This window comes from Mobula hypostoma, chromosome 3, assembly GCF_963921235.1.
Source record: "Mobula hypostoma chromosome 3, sMobHyp1.1, whole genome shotgun sequence".
Lineage (NCBI taxonomy): Eukaryota > Metazoa > Chordata > Chondrichthyes > Myliobatiformes > Myliobatidae > Mobula > Mobula hypostoma.
The window spans coordinates 15,275,355-15,294,127 of NC_086099.1; the positions used below are offsets into that span (position 1 = coordinate 15,275,355).

Sequence of the window (18,773 nt, forward strand, 5' to 3'; positions counted from 1 at the left end):
CTTGATTGGACATGGCATCAAAGGTTAGGGGAGAAAGCTGGGAACTGGGGTTGAGGAGGAGAAAAAAAAGGATCAGCCATGGTTGAATGGTGGAGCAGACTCGATGGGCCAGATGGTCTAATTCTGCTCCTATGTCTTATGGTCTTATGTGGCTTAGATACTAAGCCCAGAGGAATTGTTTCTACTGACAGGAGAAGGGGCAAAGGTGTGTTACCGGTGTAAAAACAGTCACTTCAGCCATATGGGGCTTGTCAGCCGTGGTTGGCAGCTGATCTAGAAGAAAAACCCTGATCTCAATCCTCTGCTGCCTTATATCTATACCCACTCATAGAGAAGACTTTGGGAGTAAACCCCAAGGAAAAATCCAGAAATGGAGTCCCTAAAAATGTCCTATCTTGAGTTAAATGCTGATGTTCAACTCCTACGAAGCTACTAGTGCCAAAGAGTATCAGTCTCTGCTCTTCCTTTGGATTCATCAGCTGTGTGGAGAGGGTGAGCTTGCTACATGGGCAACAGCTTGCTCTCCACATCGTACTGCCCTGCCGTATGTACTAGATTGCATATCATGTAGACAGCTGGGCACAACATCCGTGGCTGTCGCCGAGCAGCGGACGACATCAGTTGAAGTGTTTATAGGTTTTTGAGAAAATAAGGTGGATACTGAGTTTGTTTTGCCTTTGATCATATCTCTGAATAATATGCAAATTACTTTTGATTACATCAGAATAATTGGAGCATATAATCACACTTCAATTATTTACAGTTACCACTCTCATGTTGGAGGAGCAACACCTCATATTCTGTCTAGGTATATGATGGCATGAACGTCAAACTCTAACTTTCTAATTTCTACAACTTCCTGTAATTTTTACCTCTCTTCCTTCCCCTTCCCTCCTCTTTCATTCCTCACTCTGGCTCCCCTCTTCCCTTTTCCTACCAGCCTATCTCCTTCTGGCGTCCCTTCTCCTTCCCTTTCTCCCACGGTCCACTCTCCTCTCCTATCCGATTCCTTCTTCTCCAGCCCTTGACCTTCTCTACCTATCACTTCCCAGCTTCTCGCTTCATCTCCTCCCCCACTCACTTGGCTTCACCTGTCACCTTCTAGTTTGTCTTCCTTCCCCTCCCCCCAGCTTTTTACTCGTCTTCTTCCCCCTTCATTTCCAATCCTATTGAAGGGTCTCGGCCAGAAACACCAACTGTTTATTCAATTCCATTTTGAGTGTGTAGATGTTCAGTACCATTTGATCTTTAACTTTAGTCACCATTATGAATGTGGCTGCATTTATTGAGGGCTGTTGGAATTTTCATGTAAATGTTATAAAAGCAGACATAAAAGGGGAAGTTTGGATCGGAGAGGTTTTGAGGGCTGTGGTCCAGGTGAAGGTCAATGGGACTAGATAAATTAACAGTTAGGCATAAGCTGGAGGAGCTGGAGGGGCTGCAGGGCTTGCTTCTGTGCTGTTGTGTTCTATAACTCTACGTACTTCAGCCAATGGGCATTCGCATGAGTACTTGTGTGGTCTCTCAGCTCAAAGTCCTGATGAATTGTAAAACAGCTCAAAGCACCTTACACAATAGATGCTCCTGTTACCCCCCCCTCCCCCTTAGTATTTTTCTGTTAGTTATACAGGTCTTCCTCAAATTACATCGGCTTAATTATGAGCGAACCCCAAGAATAATACTAAATTCAAAAGTCTGATGTACATACAAACATTGTTTACAGAAACAGGGCCTTCAGCCCATTTAGTCTGTGCCAAACTTGCAATCTGCCTAGTCTCATTGACCTGTACCCGGAGCATCGACCTCCATACCCACTGAGTCAGATATCTCCCTGTCTCTCTCTTGCAAATCAATCTTATCTGCATTTGATGCCGTTTTGTTACACTACAGTGGTGTACTTGTTATCTACACTACTCTTGGTCTAAAACACTCACTGTTTATTCCCCTCCATAGATGCTGCCTGACTTGCTGAGTTCCTCCGGTATTTTGTATGTGTTGCTCAAGATTTCTAGCATCTGCAGAGTTTCTTGTGTTTAGGATATTTAAGAGACTCTTAGATAAGCACACAGACGTAAGAAAAATGGTGGGTTACGGGTAGTGTGGAAGGAAGGGGTTAGATTGATTGTGGAGAAGGGTTATATAGGTTGATGCAGGATTGTGGGCTAAAAGAATAGTGCAGAATAGTTCTATGTTCTAAATTGTCTCAACTTCCTTTCAATCTGTGGTGATAGTCCGAACAAGAGCCTGCACTCTTCTCTGTCAGAATTGCTTGCCCTGATGGGTTGGGAACCTGCAGAATCTGGGATCCATTCCAAAAGTTAAAGATTAGATTAGTTTTATTTGTTGCAGGTACACCGAAACATCATAGCTTACACAAAACATCAAAACTGCCTTATTTAGTCAGTGACGAACACAGTACAAGGATGCGTGGGGGCAGCCCGCAAGTGTTGCCATGCCTCTGGCAGCATCGAAGCCGGCCCACAATTTGTATGTGTTTGTGTGATATTGTATGTCTTTAGAATGTGGGAGGAAACAGGAGGAGCTGGAGGAAACCCATGGGTCATTGGGTAGAAACTCCTTACAGGCAATGGTGGGGACTGAAACCTGACAGCTGATCACTGGCACTGCAATATCATTATGGTAACTGCTACACTAAGGTGCCTCTGCACTTACAGCGGTCACGTTCCACGTTGGGGCAGGATGGCTTGTCAGCAATACCCAAAGACGTAAGAGAAACAGGAAGGTCCCTTTCTGACATGAAATAACTGGAACAAATCTGTTGTTGCAGTGCATGGGTTGGACATGGTACCTTGCAAATGACTTTCAGTTTCATCTCACAACTCCGTTCTTCATTTTGCTCCTCTACAGGTGAGTGTTTATTATTTCCCCACTTCCCAGGATGTTCTAATGCCTGTAAGCTGGTTGTAGAGTCCTCCATTAATAAGCTTGAAAAGTAATTAATTGGTATTTGAAGATAAAGCAATTAGCTTTTTATTTGTCACATATACATCGAACCACGTGGCCAAGTGGTTAAGGCATTGGACAAACGGCCTGAAGGTTTGAGCCCCAGCCGAGGGAACGTGTTGTGTCCTTGAGCAAGGCACTTAATCACACATTGCTCTGCGACGACACTGGTGCCAAGTTGTATGGGTCCTAATGCCCTTCTCTTAGACAACATTGCTGTCGTGGAGAGGGGAGACTTGCAGCATGGGCAACTGCTGGTCTTCCATACAACCTTGCCCAGGCCTGCGCCCTGGAGAGTGAAGACTTTCCAGGCGCAGATCCATGGTCTCGCAAGACTAACGGACGCCTTTATACATCGAAACATAGAGTTAAATGTGTTGTTTACATAGAAAAACACAGCACAGAAACAAGACCTTTGGCCCACAACGTTGTGCCAATCCAATTAATTTAGTAATCGAAAGGGCATCTAAGCTAATCTGCTCTACCTACACAGTGTCCACATCCTCCTATTTCCCTCACATTCACGCACCTATCTAAATGTCTCTTAAAAGTCCCAAATGTTTATGCCTCTACAACCACCCCCCAGGTAATGCACCCACCACTATCTGTGTAAATAAAACTTGCCCCTCACATCTCCTTTGAAATTAGCCCCTCTCACCTTAAATGCTTGGTGATACTCTGGTAACAGGCATTTCAACCCTTGCCAAAAGATATTGTCTGTCTACTCTATCTATGCCTCTAATAAACCTTTATAAGATCTCCCCACAGCCTCCACTGCTCTACGGAAAATCATCCAAAGAGGGAAAGAAAACTTAGTAGACAATTAGTCATTTGATGAACCTCTTTGAAAGCACTTCTATGTAAATAATCTTTCATTTAAAGCCTGGTGCAAAAGTTAGAATGGATAGATAGCACGTCTGTGATATTCTGTTGTAAATTCTAGGAAACTACCTGAACATTTTTTTTTCACATTTAGAGAAGGAGTTCCCAACCTTTTGTATGCCATGGACCAATACCATTAAGAACGGGGTCTGATCCCTGGTCGGGAACCCTTGGTTCAGAGCACCTTTGGAAACTAAAGTTGAAATTCTTGATGGTGTAGCATAGGAGAAACGTTTGCTATTGCATGAAAAGAATCTCTTTACTTAAGATTAAGTGAACAGATCTCGAAATACTTTCTTTATAGTAACTTGCAGAAGAGGTTTATGAAGATGTTGCCTGGTTTAGAGGGTATATGGTAGAATGAGATGTTGCATAAACTTAGGTTGTGTTCTCTGGAGCAGCGGAGGCTGAGGGGAGATCTGATAGAGGTTTATAAGATTACGAGAGGCATAGATAGAGTAGACAGACAGTATCTTTTTCCCAGGGTTGAAGTGTCTGATACAAGAGGGCATGTGTTTAAGGTGAGAGGGGGTAATTTCAAAAGAGATGTGAGGGGCAAGCTTTTATACATAGGGAGTGGGGGTATGCCTGGAACGCACTGCCTGGGGGATGTTTAGATAGGCACATAAATGTGAGGGGAAATGGAAAGATAAGGACATTGTGTAGACATAAGGGATTAGTCTAGCTGGCCATTTGATTACTAATTTAATTGGTCTAGTACAACATTGTGGGCTGAAGGGACTGTTCCTGTACCATTCTGTTCTATGGTTAGTAGATGGAAGTGAATGTCATTCCCATCTCTCACCAACATGAAGTAACATGTAAATGTCTATTTCTATTCAGGAACAGAACACTAATGTTTGCCCTGGCAGGATTTCTCTTGATGACCTGTGTTATTGTTACTGCTTTCATCTCATGGTTCTTCAAATTGCCAGTTGGACTTCACTTAGATGCCAGGTAAATACTGGACTATTGCAGATCTTAGTAATATTGTAAAGCCTAGATATCCCCATCATTAATATCAGGAGATGATTGCTTAGTGAGTGCTGATAACATTTCTGCAGTCTTTGTTTATAAAAACGTTACACAATGTTTTAGTAACACATGCAGACTGCTGGAGGAACTCGCCAGGTCAGGCAGCATCTATGGGAACAAATAAAGAACTGACTTTTCAGGCCGAGACCAGCATCTGTAGAACCCCACACAAAATGCTGGAGGAACTCAACAGGTCAGGCAGCATCTATAGAAATGAGTAAACAGTTGACATTTTGGGCCAAGATCCTCCTTCAGGACTGAAAAAGAGAGGGAAAGATGTTAGAATAAAAAGGCAGGGGGAGAGGAAGGAGGATAACTGGAAGGTGATAGGTGAAGCTACGTGGTTTGGATAAATAAAGGGCAGAAGAAGAAGAAATCTGATAGGGGAGTGGACAGTAAGAGAAAGGGAATGAGGAGGGGACCCAAGGGGAGGTGACAGGCAGGTGAGAAGAAGTAATAGGCCAGAGTGAGGAATAAAATAAGAGGGGAGGGGGAGGGAATTTTTTTTACCGGAAGGAGAAATCGATATTCATGCCATCAGGTTGGATCACTGACAGAAGTTCAGAAGTGTCAAATCCAGCACCGGAATTGTGTAGACAGTTGTACCTAATAAAGTGGCCTCTGAGTGTATGTTCTTAAATAGATAGCTTTCGGAATCCACTCTAAACTAAAGTATTACATTACAGGGGTCTCTCAGATTAATTTTGAAGTCTCTCATATTAAAGCATGGAAGTTTTGAACAGTGACCCTTCACCCACAATGATTTCATTAGATAATGTTGTCTCAGTATCATTGTCTATTACTAAGCAGTGCATAATATTTATTTTCAGATTGCTTTCACACACGGTATACAACACTGAATACTACATAAAGCCTTATTGTCGCTATGGTCCATTCTTAATTGGAATCATGTTGGGCATCTTACTGCATCACAGAAAAGGACCTTTGCTGACCAAGGTATCTAAGAAAAAAAAAGGTCAATGACTAACTTTGGCTTGGGTCGGAGTGGTATGAATAGTTCCATATAAATATTTGAAAATGATTGAATAAGTCTTGGCTAAAGTTGGATTACATAGTTCTTTAAATATTTACTTAGAGATACAGTGCAGAATAGGCACTTCCAGCCCTTCAAGCTGCGCTGCCCAGCAACCCCTAATTTAATCCTAGCCTGATCACTGGACAATTTACAATGGCCAATTAACCTACTAAACGGATTGTGGGAGGAAACCGGAGCACCCGGAGAAAACCTATGCCTTTCATGGGGAGGATGCAGAAACTCCTCACAGATGACATTGGAATTGAACTCTGAACTCTGATGCCCCGAGCTATAATAGTGTCACGCTAACTGCTACACTACCATGGCACCCACATCATGAATATTGATATTATCCATGTAGATATTAGTATATAAAAACTAAGGACATTAGAACTGAGAATGTGAGCTGTCCTAGGTACCTAATAAAGCCACTGAGTGTATATGACCATAAGACATTGGAGCAGAATTAGGCCATCTGGCTCATCGAGTCTGCTCTGCTACTCAATCATAGCTAATCCTTTTTTTCTATCTCCTCCTCAACCCCAGTTCCCGGACTTCTCCCGGTAACCTTTGATGCCATGTCCAAACAAGAGCCTATCAATCTCTGCCTTAAATACACCCAATGACCTGGCCTCCACAGCTGCATGTGGCAACAAATTCCACAAATTCACCACTTTTTGGCTAAATAAATTTTTCCGCATCTCTGTTTTGAAAGGGCACCCCTCTATCCTGAGGCTCTGCCCTCTTGTCCTAGACTGTCTCACCATGGGAAACATCCTTTCCACATCTACTCTGTCTAGGCCTTTCAACATTCAAAAAGTTTCAATGAGATTGCCCCTCATCCTTCTGAACTCCAGTGAGTACAGACCCAGAGCCATCAAATGTTCCTCATATGACAACCCTTTCATTCCTGGAATCATCCTTGTGAACCTCCTCTGGACCCTCTCCAATGCCAGCACATCTTTTCTAAGATGAGGGGCCCAAAACTGTTCACAATACTCAAGGTGAGGCCTCACCAGTGCCTTATAAAGCCTCAGCATCACATCCTTCTGCTTGTGATCTTCTGCTGCTGTAGCCCATTCACTTCAAGGTTCAATGTATTGTGTATTCAGAGATGCTCCTCTGCACACTACTGCTGTAACACGTGGTTATGTGAGTGACTGTTGCCTTCTTGTCAGCTTGAACTAATCTGGCCATTCTCCTCTGACCTCTCACATTAACAAGGTGCTTTCATTCACTGGATCTTTTTTTGTTTCTTGCACCATTCTGTGTAAATGCTAGAAACTCACGAGTTTACAGAGAAACTCTAGAGTCCAGGAAGGATTGGAAGATTGATTGTCTTCCACAGCCAATTCTTTGCCTTTCTCTCATCCAGGAAGGATTAGAAGATTATCTGTCCTTCAATTGCCAGCTTTAGAGACTGTTGTGCATGAAAACCCTAGAAGATCAGCAGTTTCTGAGATACTCAAACCACCAACAATCATTCCACAGTCACAGTCACTTAGATCATATTTCTTCCCCATTCTGATGTTTGGTCTGAACAATAACTGAACCTCATGACCATGTCTGCATGCTTTTAAGCATTGAGTTGCTGCCACAAGATTGTCTGATTAGATATTTGTATTCATGAGCAGGTGTACAGGTGTACCTAATAAAGTAGCCATTGTGCGTACGTCACCATCTACAGCTCTCCAAAATCTCACAATCCATTGAGGAAGGAAATGTTTCCTTAACTCAGCTTAAAAGTGGTTAATTGCCTGCCCTAATACTGTGCCTTCCGGCAATTGTAAAAGGTCTCTATTCCACATCATTAAAAGTACTTTCTAACACAATGCACACTTAATCCGCACAAGGATTCTGAAAAAAAATTCTAGTTCGTTTAAAATATATTTAGTATTATTTTGATTAGCATTCTTTTGACCTTTTCTGTTATTTACCTAAAAGAAAGATTGTGTCACCAACTAATCACCTAACTGTCCCTGTGGCCCTTGTGTTTCTCCCTCCCCTCCCCCCCACCTTTTAACTCTCCTCCTCATCTTTATTTCCCCAGTCCTGCTGAAGGGTCTTGGCCTGAAACGTCGACTGTTCACTCTTTTCCATAGATGCTGCCTGGCCTGCTGAGTTCCTCCAGCATTGTGTGTGTGTCGTCTGTGATACTTAGCTGTGGTTAGGATTTGCCGTTTCCTTTCTCTTGCTTACCCTTTCCATACTCCATCAAGTTCTGAATATTCTCTTTACCTTCTTTGAGTTTATTTATTTAATCAATTTATTTTTAGCTGTTCAATTATCTAATTATAGTTTTCAATCTGTTTAATATCCTTCAAGCTAATTTTCTAGACTACACACTTATCGCTGGAAGCTTATTTGGGCCAAGCAGTAACTGGAGCTGTGGTACTCCCTTGCCAATGACACACTTCCTGTGAAGTTGTGCTTTTAATTTTGTTTTCTAGTTTTCATTCTCATATCTTTTGCAAATTGGGAGCTGGTTTTATTTTTTTGTTCTGTCTGCTTTCTTTTCATAAGACCAGAGGACCATAAGGCACAGGAGCAGACCTGGGCCATTCAGCCCAACAAGTCTTCCCTGTTGTTCCATCATGGTTGATTTATTATCTCTCTCAGCTGCATTCTCCTGTCGTCTTCCCGTAATCTTTGACACCCTTACTAATCAAGATCTATCAACCCCTGCTTTAAATACAACCCAATGACATGGCCTCCAAGGGCATCTGCGGCAACAAATTCCACAAATTCACCACCCTCTGGCTAAAGAAGTTCCTCCTTATCCCTGTTCTAAAGGGGCATTCATCTATTCTGAGTCTGTATCCCCTGCTCCTAGACACCCTCGCCCCACTGGAATCATCCTCTCAATGTTCACACTATCCAGGCCTTTCAATATTGGTTTTCCTCTCATGTCTGCTTTTGCGGCAGCTCCCTGTCTAAGACTACTTGGTGCTCAGTATCTATTTTTGGAAAAGTGGTTAGGACTTTCTAATGTTTATTCTAAACTGTTATTATCTTAAATTTATGTATGCTGTATTACAATTAGGGTGGCAAAGTCTCTACCAGAGGAGGTGTAAGGCACTCCTTCAATCCGCTAGCCTGCAGTTCACCCTTGGTCAGGGTGTAGCACCTACTTAGCTCCTCGATCAGGGTCACGTGAAGCCATGGGAGCTGGTGGTGGATGGTCCTATGAGCAGTAGGAGCATATCACAAGTCCTGGTTATGTGACCACTGACACCAGGCAGACAATCTCTGAACTGTATTGAAAATGGCTTGAGTCACCCGTCTTGTAAAGGTCGCTGCCCAGAAGGTGGCAATGGCAAACCACTTCTGCGGAAAAAATTTGCCAAGAACAATCACTGTCATGATCATGATCACCCGCGTCATAAGACATGGCACATAATGATGACAATGTACTCCAATGATAAAATGCTATTGTTGGAGGCCGAAGAAGTGGGCCTGTCCTGGAGTTAAAGGACTGTACATGTGCGTGGATGAGATCAGGAATGTGTTTTGTTGTGTGTTCTGTGCTGTTCTGACAGGCATTGTGTGTATATTGTGGTGGCGGCGGAAGTGTGCTGACACTTGTGGGCTGCACCCAGCACACTCTCAGTTGTGTTAGATGTTAACACAAATGACACGTTTCGCTGTATGTTTCAATGTCCAACAGATAAATAATTTGATTTTCTTGATCTCAAAGACAACCTAAAAGTACTCTCTTCTCCAGACCTCTGCCCTTACTGGATGGCTGTGCTGTCTGACCACAATGGCTGTAGTAGTTGCGCTGGGCTATGCACTGGATGACTCTGTTGAGTCCTATTCTGTGGCCCCTGTCCTCTATCAGTCGTTGCACAGGATTGCTTGGGCAGCTGCCGTAGGCTGGATCATACTCGTATGTGAAAAAGGACATGCAGGTACAATTATGACAAAATACAAATGACCTTAGCAATACTTCACCTGTTTAACAAATTCAATCAGATCTTTAACCTTACGATTCATAAAACATGGAATGCTACAGCACAGTACAGGCCCTTCGGCCTACAATATGTTGCTTAACTTTTAACTTATTCTAAGTTCAATTTAGCCCTTCTCTCCTCACAGTGAGGTGGGGACTCCATTTTACTATCATCCATGTGCTTATATAAGAGTTTCTTAAATGCCACTAATGTATCTGCCTCGACCACCATCCGTGGTAGTGTGTTCCATGCACCTACCACTCTCCATGTAAAACAGCGACCTCTAACCTTCCCCCTATGCATTTCTGCAATGACTTCAAAATTATGCCCCCTTGTGTTAGCCATTTCTGCTCTGGGAAATTGACCAGGAAGGCAAGTTATTGCTGGATTAGGACCTACCATGATCTTTATCTGAGTTTTTTGGGTCCTGGTGATTAGTGACTTGTATCCTGTGTTTCTGGTTTGGATCCATCCAGTGAGTTTAATTGAAAATATTCCTCTTTGTGTCAAATGTAGGCTTTCCCCATGAAGACAAGTCTGTCAATTACCATTGAAACATAGAAAACCTACAGCACAGTACAGTACAGGCCCTTCGGCCCATAATGCTGTGCCGAACATGTCCTTACCTTAGAAATTACCTAGGGTTACCCATAGCCCTCTAGTTTTCTAAGCTCTATGTACCTGTCCAGGAGCCCCTTAAAGGACCCTATTGTAACCGCCTCCACCACCGTCGCCAGCAGCCCATTCCACACACTCACCTCTCTCTGCGTAAAAAAACTTATCCCTGGCATCTCCTCTGTACCTACTTCCATGCACCTTAAACCTGTGCCCTCTTATGCTAGCCATTTCAGTCCTGGGAAAAAGCCTCTGACTATCCACACAATCAATGCCTCTCATCATCTTATACACCTCTATCAGGTCACCTCTCATCCTCTGTCGCTCCAAGGAAAAAAGGCCGAGTTCACTCAACCTATTCTCATAAGGCATGCTCCCCAATCCAGGCAACATCCTTGTAAATCTCCTCTGCACTCTTTCTATGGTTTCCATATCCTTCCAGTAGTGAGGCGACCTGAACTGAGCACAGTACTCCAAGTGGCGTCCAACTAGGGTCCTATATAGCTGCAACATTACCTCTCGGCTCCTAAATTCGATCCCACAATTGATTAAGGCCAATGCACCGTATGCTTTCTTAACTACAGAGTCAACCTGCACAGCAGCTTTGAGTGTCCTATAGACTCAGACCCCAAGATCCCTCTGATTCTCCACACTGCCAACCGTCTTACCATTAGTACTATATTCTGTCATCATATTTGACCTACCAAAATGAACCACCTCACACTTATCTGGGTTGAACTCTATCTGCCACTTCTCAGCCCAGTTTTGCACCCTATCAATGTCCCGCTGTAACCTCTGACAGCCCTCCACACTATCCACAACACCCCAACCTTTGTGACATCAGCAAATTTACTAACCCATCCCTCCACTTCTTCATCCAGGTCATTTATAAAAATCATGAAGAGTAGGGGTCCCAGAACAGATCCCTGAGGCACACCACTGGTCACTGACCTCCATGCAGAATATGACCCATCTACAACTACTCTTTGCCTTCTGTGGGCAAGTCAGTTCTGGATCCACAAAGCAATGTCCCCTTGGATCCCATGCCCCCTTACTTTCTCAATAAGCCTTGCATGGGGTACCTTATCAAATGCCTTGCTGAAATCCATGTACACTACATCTACTGCTCTACTGTCATCAATGTGTTAAGTCACATTTAGTCAGATTTTAAGCATAGTGGAGTACTTACGATGTACAGTACTGTGCAGAAGTCTTCAGCACATAAAAATATCAAGAGTTCCTAGTGCACAGTACTGTATTTGTCAACATGGTGGGGAGAGCAAGGAGTACCAGCGGTGGGAGGTAGTGTGGGTGCAGAACACACCCAGCCCTGAGATACCAGGCAAGGTCATTTGATTGCACACAATTGTTTATTGATCATTACAGAATGTCTCTCTGGCGCTTCCTGCTCCCTGTCCTCTTTCTTCCCTTTTTCCCAACCATGCCTCCCCTTTCCCTGCCCCCTTCCCACTCTCAGTCCACAATAGAGGCCCATATCAGAATCAGGTTTATCATCACCCACATATGTCATGAAATTTTTGTTTTTTGTCGTGGCAGCTGTACAATGCAATACATAAAATTAGGCACCCTGGCAGTATATGACTTTGCACAGTACTCTAACTGCAAAGGTGAATGGTCAAAAGCTGATGGTAAAAGTCCTGCCTGAAAGCCTGCAAAAAGTAGTAGATGCAGCCCAGTCCATCACAGGGAAAGCCAGCCCACCATTCAGCACGTTTACAAGGAGCGCAGTCACCAGGAGAGCAGAGCCATCACTGAGGACCATCACCATCCAGGACATGCTCTCTTCTCACTGCTGCCATCAGGCAGGAGGTACAGGAGCCTCAGGTTCCACACCACCTGATTTAGCAAAAAATTATTACCCCTCAACCACTGGGCTCTTGAACCAGCAAGTATAACTTCACTCACCCCAACACTGAACTGATTCCACAGTCTACTCACTTTCAAGGACTCGACCACCCATGTTCCCAATATTTATTATTATTATTATTATTATTTGTATTTGCACAGTTTGTTGTCTTTTGCACATTGGTTGTTTGTCTGTCTTTGTTTTCATTGACTCTGTAGTGTTTCTTTGTATTTACTGTGAATGCCCACATGAAAATAAATCTCAGGGTTTTTTTTTTGGATTTTAAAAATGTAACTTGGGTCACATCATCAGCCGTTCCCTGTTTAAGTAAATAGTGTCCAAGTATTCCAGTAATAATAAGACTGATAATCAGTTCTTATTCGGGAAGTTAAATGGTCTAATGACAGCTATTATTCAAAATTACTTTGTTTTATTTCTTATCAATTTTCCCCTTAGGGTTTGTTGGTACTTTTCTGTCCAGCAAGTTATGGATCCCCCTTGCCAATATCAGCTATGCCTGTTTCCTGATACACCCTGCTGTGATAGATATGTATTCTGGGCTACAGGAGACACTCCTTCATTACACAGACATCAACATGGTGAGCTATTCCGTAATTTCTCCTGATTTGATTCTGGGACTATTTGTGTATCTTCAACTCCAATAAGAATTGGCATTTATATCCTGATGTCCCGGAGAGTTTTTGCAGTTTTATCATCAAAACTTGCAAAGCGTGGCTAAACAAGAGCAAACAAGCCCACGCACAGTTGTGCAGCAGTTAGTTGCGGTTAACGTATATCAGGGCCTGTACTCACTGCAGTTTTAAAGAATGAGGGAGATCTCATCAAAACCCATTGAACACTGAAAGGCCTAGATAGAATGGATGTAGGGAGGATATTTCCTGTAGCGGGGTAGTCTAGGACCAGACGGCACAGCCTTAGAGTAGAAGAATGGGGGGTGGCATTCTCATTGAAACCTATTGAATGTTGAAAGACCTAGATAGAGTGGATGTGGAGGGGATGTTTCCTATAGTGGGTGAGTCTAGGACCAGGGGCACAGCGTCAGAATAAAGAGATGTCCATTTAGAAAGGAGATAAGGAGGAATTTCTTTAGCCAGGGGGTGGTGAATCTGTGGTGTTTGTTGCCACAAGCGGCTGTAGAGGCCAGGTCATTGGGTGTATTTAAGATGGAGGTTTTTGATTGAACAGGGCGTCAAAGGTTACAGGGAGAAGACAGAAGAATGAGGTTGAGAGGAAAATGGATATGCCAGGATGAAATGGCGAAGCAGACTTGATGGGCTGACTGGCCTAATCCTTCTCCCATGTCTTATGGTCTTATTACAGATTGGGGCATCAAAGTTCAGAGTTCAATTCCAGTGCAGTCTGTAAGAAATTTCTACGTTCTCCCCGTAAGCTTTTGGGCTTCGTCCGGGTGCTCCTGTTTCCTCCCACTGTCCAAAGACATACCTGCTAATTGGTTAATTGGTGATTGCAAGTTGTCTTGTGATTGGGATAGCATTGAGTAGGTTAGTTGCTGGGCAGGGCAGCTCGTTGTGTCAGAAGGGCCTGTTCCACACTGTATCTCTAAGTGAAATATGTATTAGGACTTTTCGTCAAATGTGTGGTCAGAAAAGTAGGTTTCTGAAGACTCTTAAAGAAATAAAGGAAAAAGAAACTTGGTTAGACCATATTTGGAATACTGTATTCGGTTCTGATTGCCTCATTATAGTAAAGATGTTAAGCTTTAGAGAGAGTACAGAGAAGGTTTACCAGGATGCTGCCTGGATTAAAGGGCTTGTTTTATGAGGATAGGTTAGCGAGCTAGGGCTTCTATCTTAGAGTGAAGGAGGATGAGAGGTGATATGGTAGAGGTGTACAAGATGATAGGAGGCACAGGTCAAGTGAATAGTCAGAGACCTTTTCCCGGGGTGGAAATGGCTGATACCAGGGGCATAATTTTAAAGTGATTCGATGAAAATATAAGGGGGATGTCACAGGAATGTTTTTTAGGCAGAGAGCGGCAAGGGTGCGGAATGCCTGCCGGGGTGGTGATAGAGGCAGATATGTTAGGGGCATCTAAGAAACCCTTAGATAGGCACATGGATGATTGAAAAGTGGAGGACTGTGTAGGAGGGAAAAGTTAGATTGATTTTAGGGTAGAATTAAAAGATCAGCATAACATCATGTGTTGAAGGACCTCTCCTGCGCTGTATGTTCTATATTTAAAATAAGAGCAGCTGGAAAAGTTTTGTGGGTGAGGGTTTTGAAATGGACGTCCTGAATATACGACCTTGGCAGATGACGATAAGGTCACTGATGATAGAGGAATTTAAATTAGTGAAAAGGTGGCAAAATTCAGAGATATCAGAACCTTAAAGGGTTGGAAGATATTACCCAGACAGGGATGGACGAGGTCTCAGAGCTACTTCAAATTTGAAAATGGGAATAAATATAAAATTGAGCTGCCTCAGGACTGGAAGGCAAACCAAGTCAATAAGCACAGGATAGTAGATGAACAAAGATAATTATTAAATGCATATGCAATGGACCTGTATCCTCATGGAACTACAAGGGACTGCAGATGCTGAAATTTGAAACAACAAATAAAATGCTGGAGGAACTCAGCATGTTAGGCAGCATCTATGGAGGGAAATGAACAGCTGTAGTTTCAGATCAAGACCAAATGACATAGGAGTAGAATTAGGCCATTCATTCCATCAAATCTGCTCTGTTATTCAGGCCCGCTTTATTTTCCTGCCTTTTCTTCATAACCTTTGACACCCTTACCTATCACCCTCTGCTTTTAAGATACCCAGCGAAATGGCCTCCACAGCCATCTAGGGCCACATGAATTCCACATCTTTAGCCTCCAGTTAAACAAATTCCTCCTCATCTCTGTTCTAAAGAAACATCATTCAATTCCAGGGATTTCCAACCTGGGGTCCATGACCCTTCAGTTAATGGTAAGGGTCCATAGCATTAAAAAAGGCTGGAAATTCCTGTTCTATTCTGAAGCTGTGCCCTCTGGTCCTAGACTCTCCCACTAATGGTAACATCCTCTGCACCTCCGCTCTATCCAGCCCTACTAATACTCAGCAGGTTTAATATGCGGTAGAAGATAGCTAGTATAGGGACAGAGTGGAGCAAGAGTGAGGAAGTGAGGGGTGGACTCAGGTAAGTTGATGGGTGTTGATAGGCAGATGAAGGTGGGATTGATGTCAGAAGCTGGATGGTGATAGGGGGAACTGACAGAGCTGGAGATGGTGGAATATGATAGGAGAAGACCATGGAGCACTGAGCCTGTCTTTTCTACATAACACCCAGCAGTCATTAATTCACTCTGAGATCATTGACAGGGCTTGTGTGATCAGGAAAATCAGTTTTAGAGAGTTGGAAGGTCCAGCTTTTCAGAGGACAATTTATATTTATTCAGCACTTACAAAGAAATTGGGTGGGCATTGAACGGAAGAAATAATTAGGTTATTCACAGATTGGATTAATACCATGACTAGGAAAGATTATATTTTATGATAAATACATTCTAAGCTGCATAATTTAAACTTTGCTAATTTATTATTACAAGGAATAGATTTTTAAACAACTTCTTTCAAATGTTCCCTGGTTCACAGCAGAGTTTGCTCAGTAGTCTGCAAATGACTTTGGGGAGATCATAGAAAGGAAACATTAAATAAAATCCTCGGTTTTCTTTGCCAATTATCAGACCATAAGACCATGAGATATTGGAACAGAATTAGACCATTTGGCCCATCGAGTCTGCTTTGCCATTTCATCATGACTGATCCATTTCCCTCTCAACGCCAGTCTCCCTGTATCCCTTCATGCCCTGACTAATCAAGAATCTATCATCCTCTGCCTTAAATATACCCTATAACTTGACCTTTACAGCTGCCTGTGGCAAAAAATTCTGCTGATTCACAGTATCCGGCTAAAGAAATTCCTCCTCATCTCTGTTCTAAAAGGATGCCCCTCCATTCTGAGGCTGTCCTCTGGTCTTAGACCCCCCCACCATAGGAAACATCCTCTCCACATCCACTCTATCAAAGCCTTTCAACATTTGATGGGTTTCAATGTGTTAAATTGAAATTAGACTTAATGGCATTCAATATAGTAAAAATAATCTAATCCCAGGATAAAATATGATTATCTCAATGATATTTTCTGTATTTTTATACCATGGATTCTCTTCGATGCTGCTCCTTTATTACAAATAGACTTGGCAGTGGAGCTGACAGTGACAGGTGAAGAACAACACTAAGGAACATCAGAACATGCTGAGAAAAGCTTTGTACCCAAAAGATAATGTTGTTAAAGATACATTCAGTGGCCACTTTATTATGTGCCTCCTGTACCCAATAAAATGGCCACTGACTGTATGTTTGCTGTCTTCAGCTGCTGAAGCCCGACTACGTCAATGCTCAACATGTTGTGCGTTCAGAGATGCTCTTCTGCACAACACTGTTGTAATGAGAAATGTACACAAAACGCTGGAGGAACTCAGCAGGCCAGGCATCATCAAGGCAAATGAATAAACAGTTGAATTTTCGGGTCAAGACCCTTCATCGGGTCTGGAAAGGAAAGGGGAAGATGCCAGAATAAGAAGTTGGGGTGGGGGTGGGAAGGAGGATAAGCTAGAAGATGAGAGGTGAAGCCAGGAGGGTGGGAAAGGTTAAACAGCTGGAGAAGAAGGAATCTGATCGGAGAGGAGAGTGGACCATGGGAAAAATGGAAGAAGGAGGGGCACCAGTAGATAGTGATAGGCAACTGGGTTGATGAGTGGGGAGGGATGAATGGACAGGTGAATCACAGAGGGAGCGATCTCTGGGGAAAGCAGAAAATGAAGGGTTGTTGGGGGGTGGGAGAGAAGATCTGTCTGGGGTAGGATCCTGTTCAAAATGGCAGAAGTTGCGGAGAACTGTGTTTTGGATGTGGAGGCTAATGGGTTGGTAGGTGAGGACAAGAGGAATTCTATCCTTGTTAAGGTGGTGGGAAGAAGAGGTGAGTGTGGATGTCTGGAAATGGAGTAGATGCAGGTGAAGGCAGCTTCAATGGTAGAGGAAGAGTAACCCTGTTCTTTGAAAAATGAGGACATTTCTGATGTCCTGGACAGGAGAGCCTCATCCTGGGAACAGATGTGGCAGAGATGATGGAACTGAGAGAAGGGAATGGCACTTTTACATGAGACACGTTGGGAAGAGGTATAGACAAGATAACTGTGGAATTCAGTATGTCCATAAAAGATGTTGTTTGACAGTTTGTCACCAGAGATGGAGGCAGAGAGTTTGAAAAAGGGGAGAGAGGGGTCAGAAATGCACCAAGTAAATTTGAGGGCAGGGTGGAAGTTAGAGGCAAGGTTGATGAAATTGATGAGCTCAGCATGGGTGCAGGAAGCAACACCAATGTAGTCATCAATGTAGAGCAGAATGAGTTGGGGAGCATGCCCAGGAAGGATTGGAACATGGATGGTTCATTTGAGAAATTGTTACCTTCCTGTCAGGTAGAACCAGTCTGGCCGTTCTCCTCTGACCTCTCTCATTAACAAGGCATTTTCACCCTCAAAACTGGATGTTTTTCTTTTGGTTTCTTGCACCATTCTTTGTAAACTCTAGAGACTGTTGTGCATGAAAATCCCACAAGATCAGCATTTTCTGAGATACTCAAACCACCCATCTGGCACCAAAAACCATTCCACGATTAAAGTCACTTCGATTACATTTATTCCCCATTCTGATGTTTGGGCTAAACAACAGCTGAACCTCATGACCATGTCTGTATGCTTTTATGCATTGAGTTGCTGCCACATGATTGGTTGATTAGATATTCGCACAGAAATACAGTTGTACCTAATAAAGTGGCCACTGTGTGTACATACAATACCAATATTCTCTTTTTTTCTCCTCCTAGTTTTACCTCTTCATTGGTCACACGGTTTTGGCACACATCATAGGATTTGCATTATGCATATTTATTCAAAATCCTGTTGAAGCGTTACGAAAGTACTTCTGATAATCGTATTCTAGACTTCACTTATTCCTTATCGACTTCCCTGAAGATTTACCATTTAAAATTTTTGAATTTAGTAGATTGAAATGGTAAATCTTTAGCTATCAAGAAAATTGCCTGCCTTTTTAAAGAACATCTTTTTAATGCTTAACATCTATGTGCTGTGTAATTGCCTGCAAAAAAGGTGGTAGGCATGGAATGGATCTTAGATCTCAAGCTGTATTGGAACTGGTCTTGTTGTGATGTTGTACCATCATTCTTCTTAGAAGTATGTCAATCAATTAAGTCTCTCAGATAGCTCAATGAAAAACATTTGGGATTAACTTTCAATTCTATTAATGATGTGGTATTTTTCATTAAAGTTTACTACATGAAAATATATACAGTATTGACTTCTGTCATT

General features: G+C 42.8%; 1 protein-coding gene across 1 annotated transcript in view; it reads left to right on the forward strand.

Moving 5' to 3' along the window:
- Positions 1–18,373, forward strand: part of oacyl (O-acyltransferase like) — a 65,988-nt gene extending 47,615 nt beyond the window's left edge. Inside the window, exons 6-10 of the mRNA XM_063042016.1 lie at positions 2,789–2,868; positions 5,712–5,838; positions 9,642–9,828; positions 12,809–12,951; positions 18,272–18,373. Coding sequence (XP_062898086.1) covers positions 2,789–2,868; positions 5,712–5,838; positions 9,642–9,828; positions 12,809–12,951; positions 18,272–18,373 — 639 coding nt within the window. The remainder of the gene's footprint in view (positions 1–2,788; positions 2,869–5,711; positions 5,839–9,641; positions 9,829–12,808; positions 12,952–18,271) is intronic.
- The last annotated feature ends 400 nt before the right edge of the window (positions 18,374–18,773 follow it).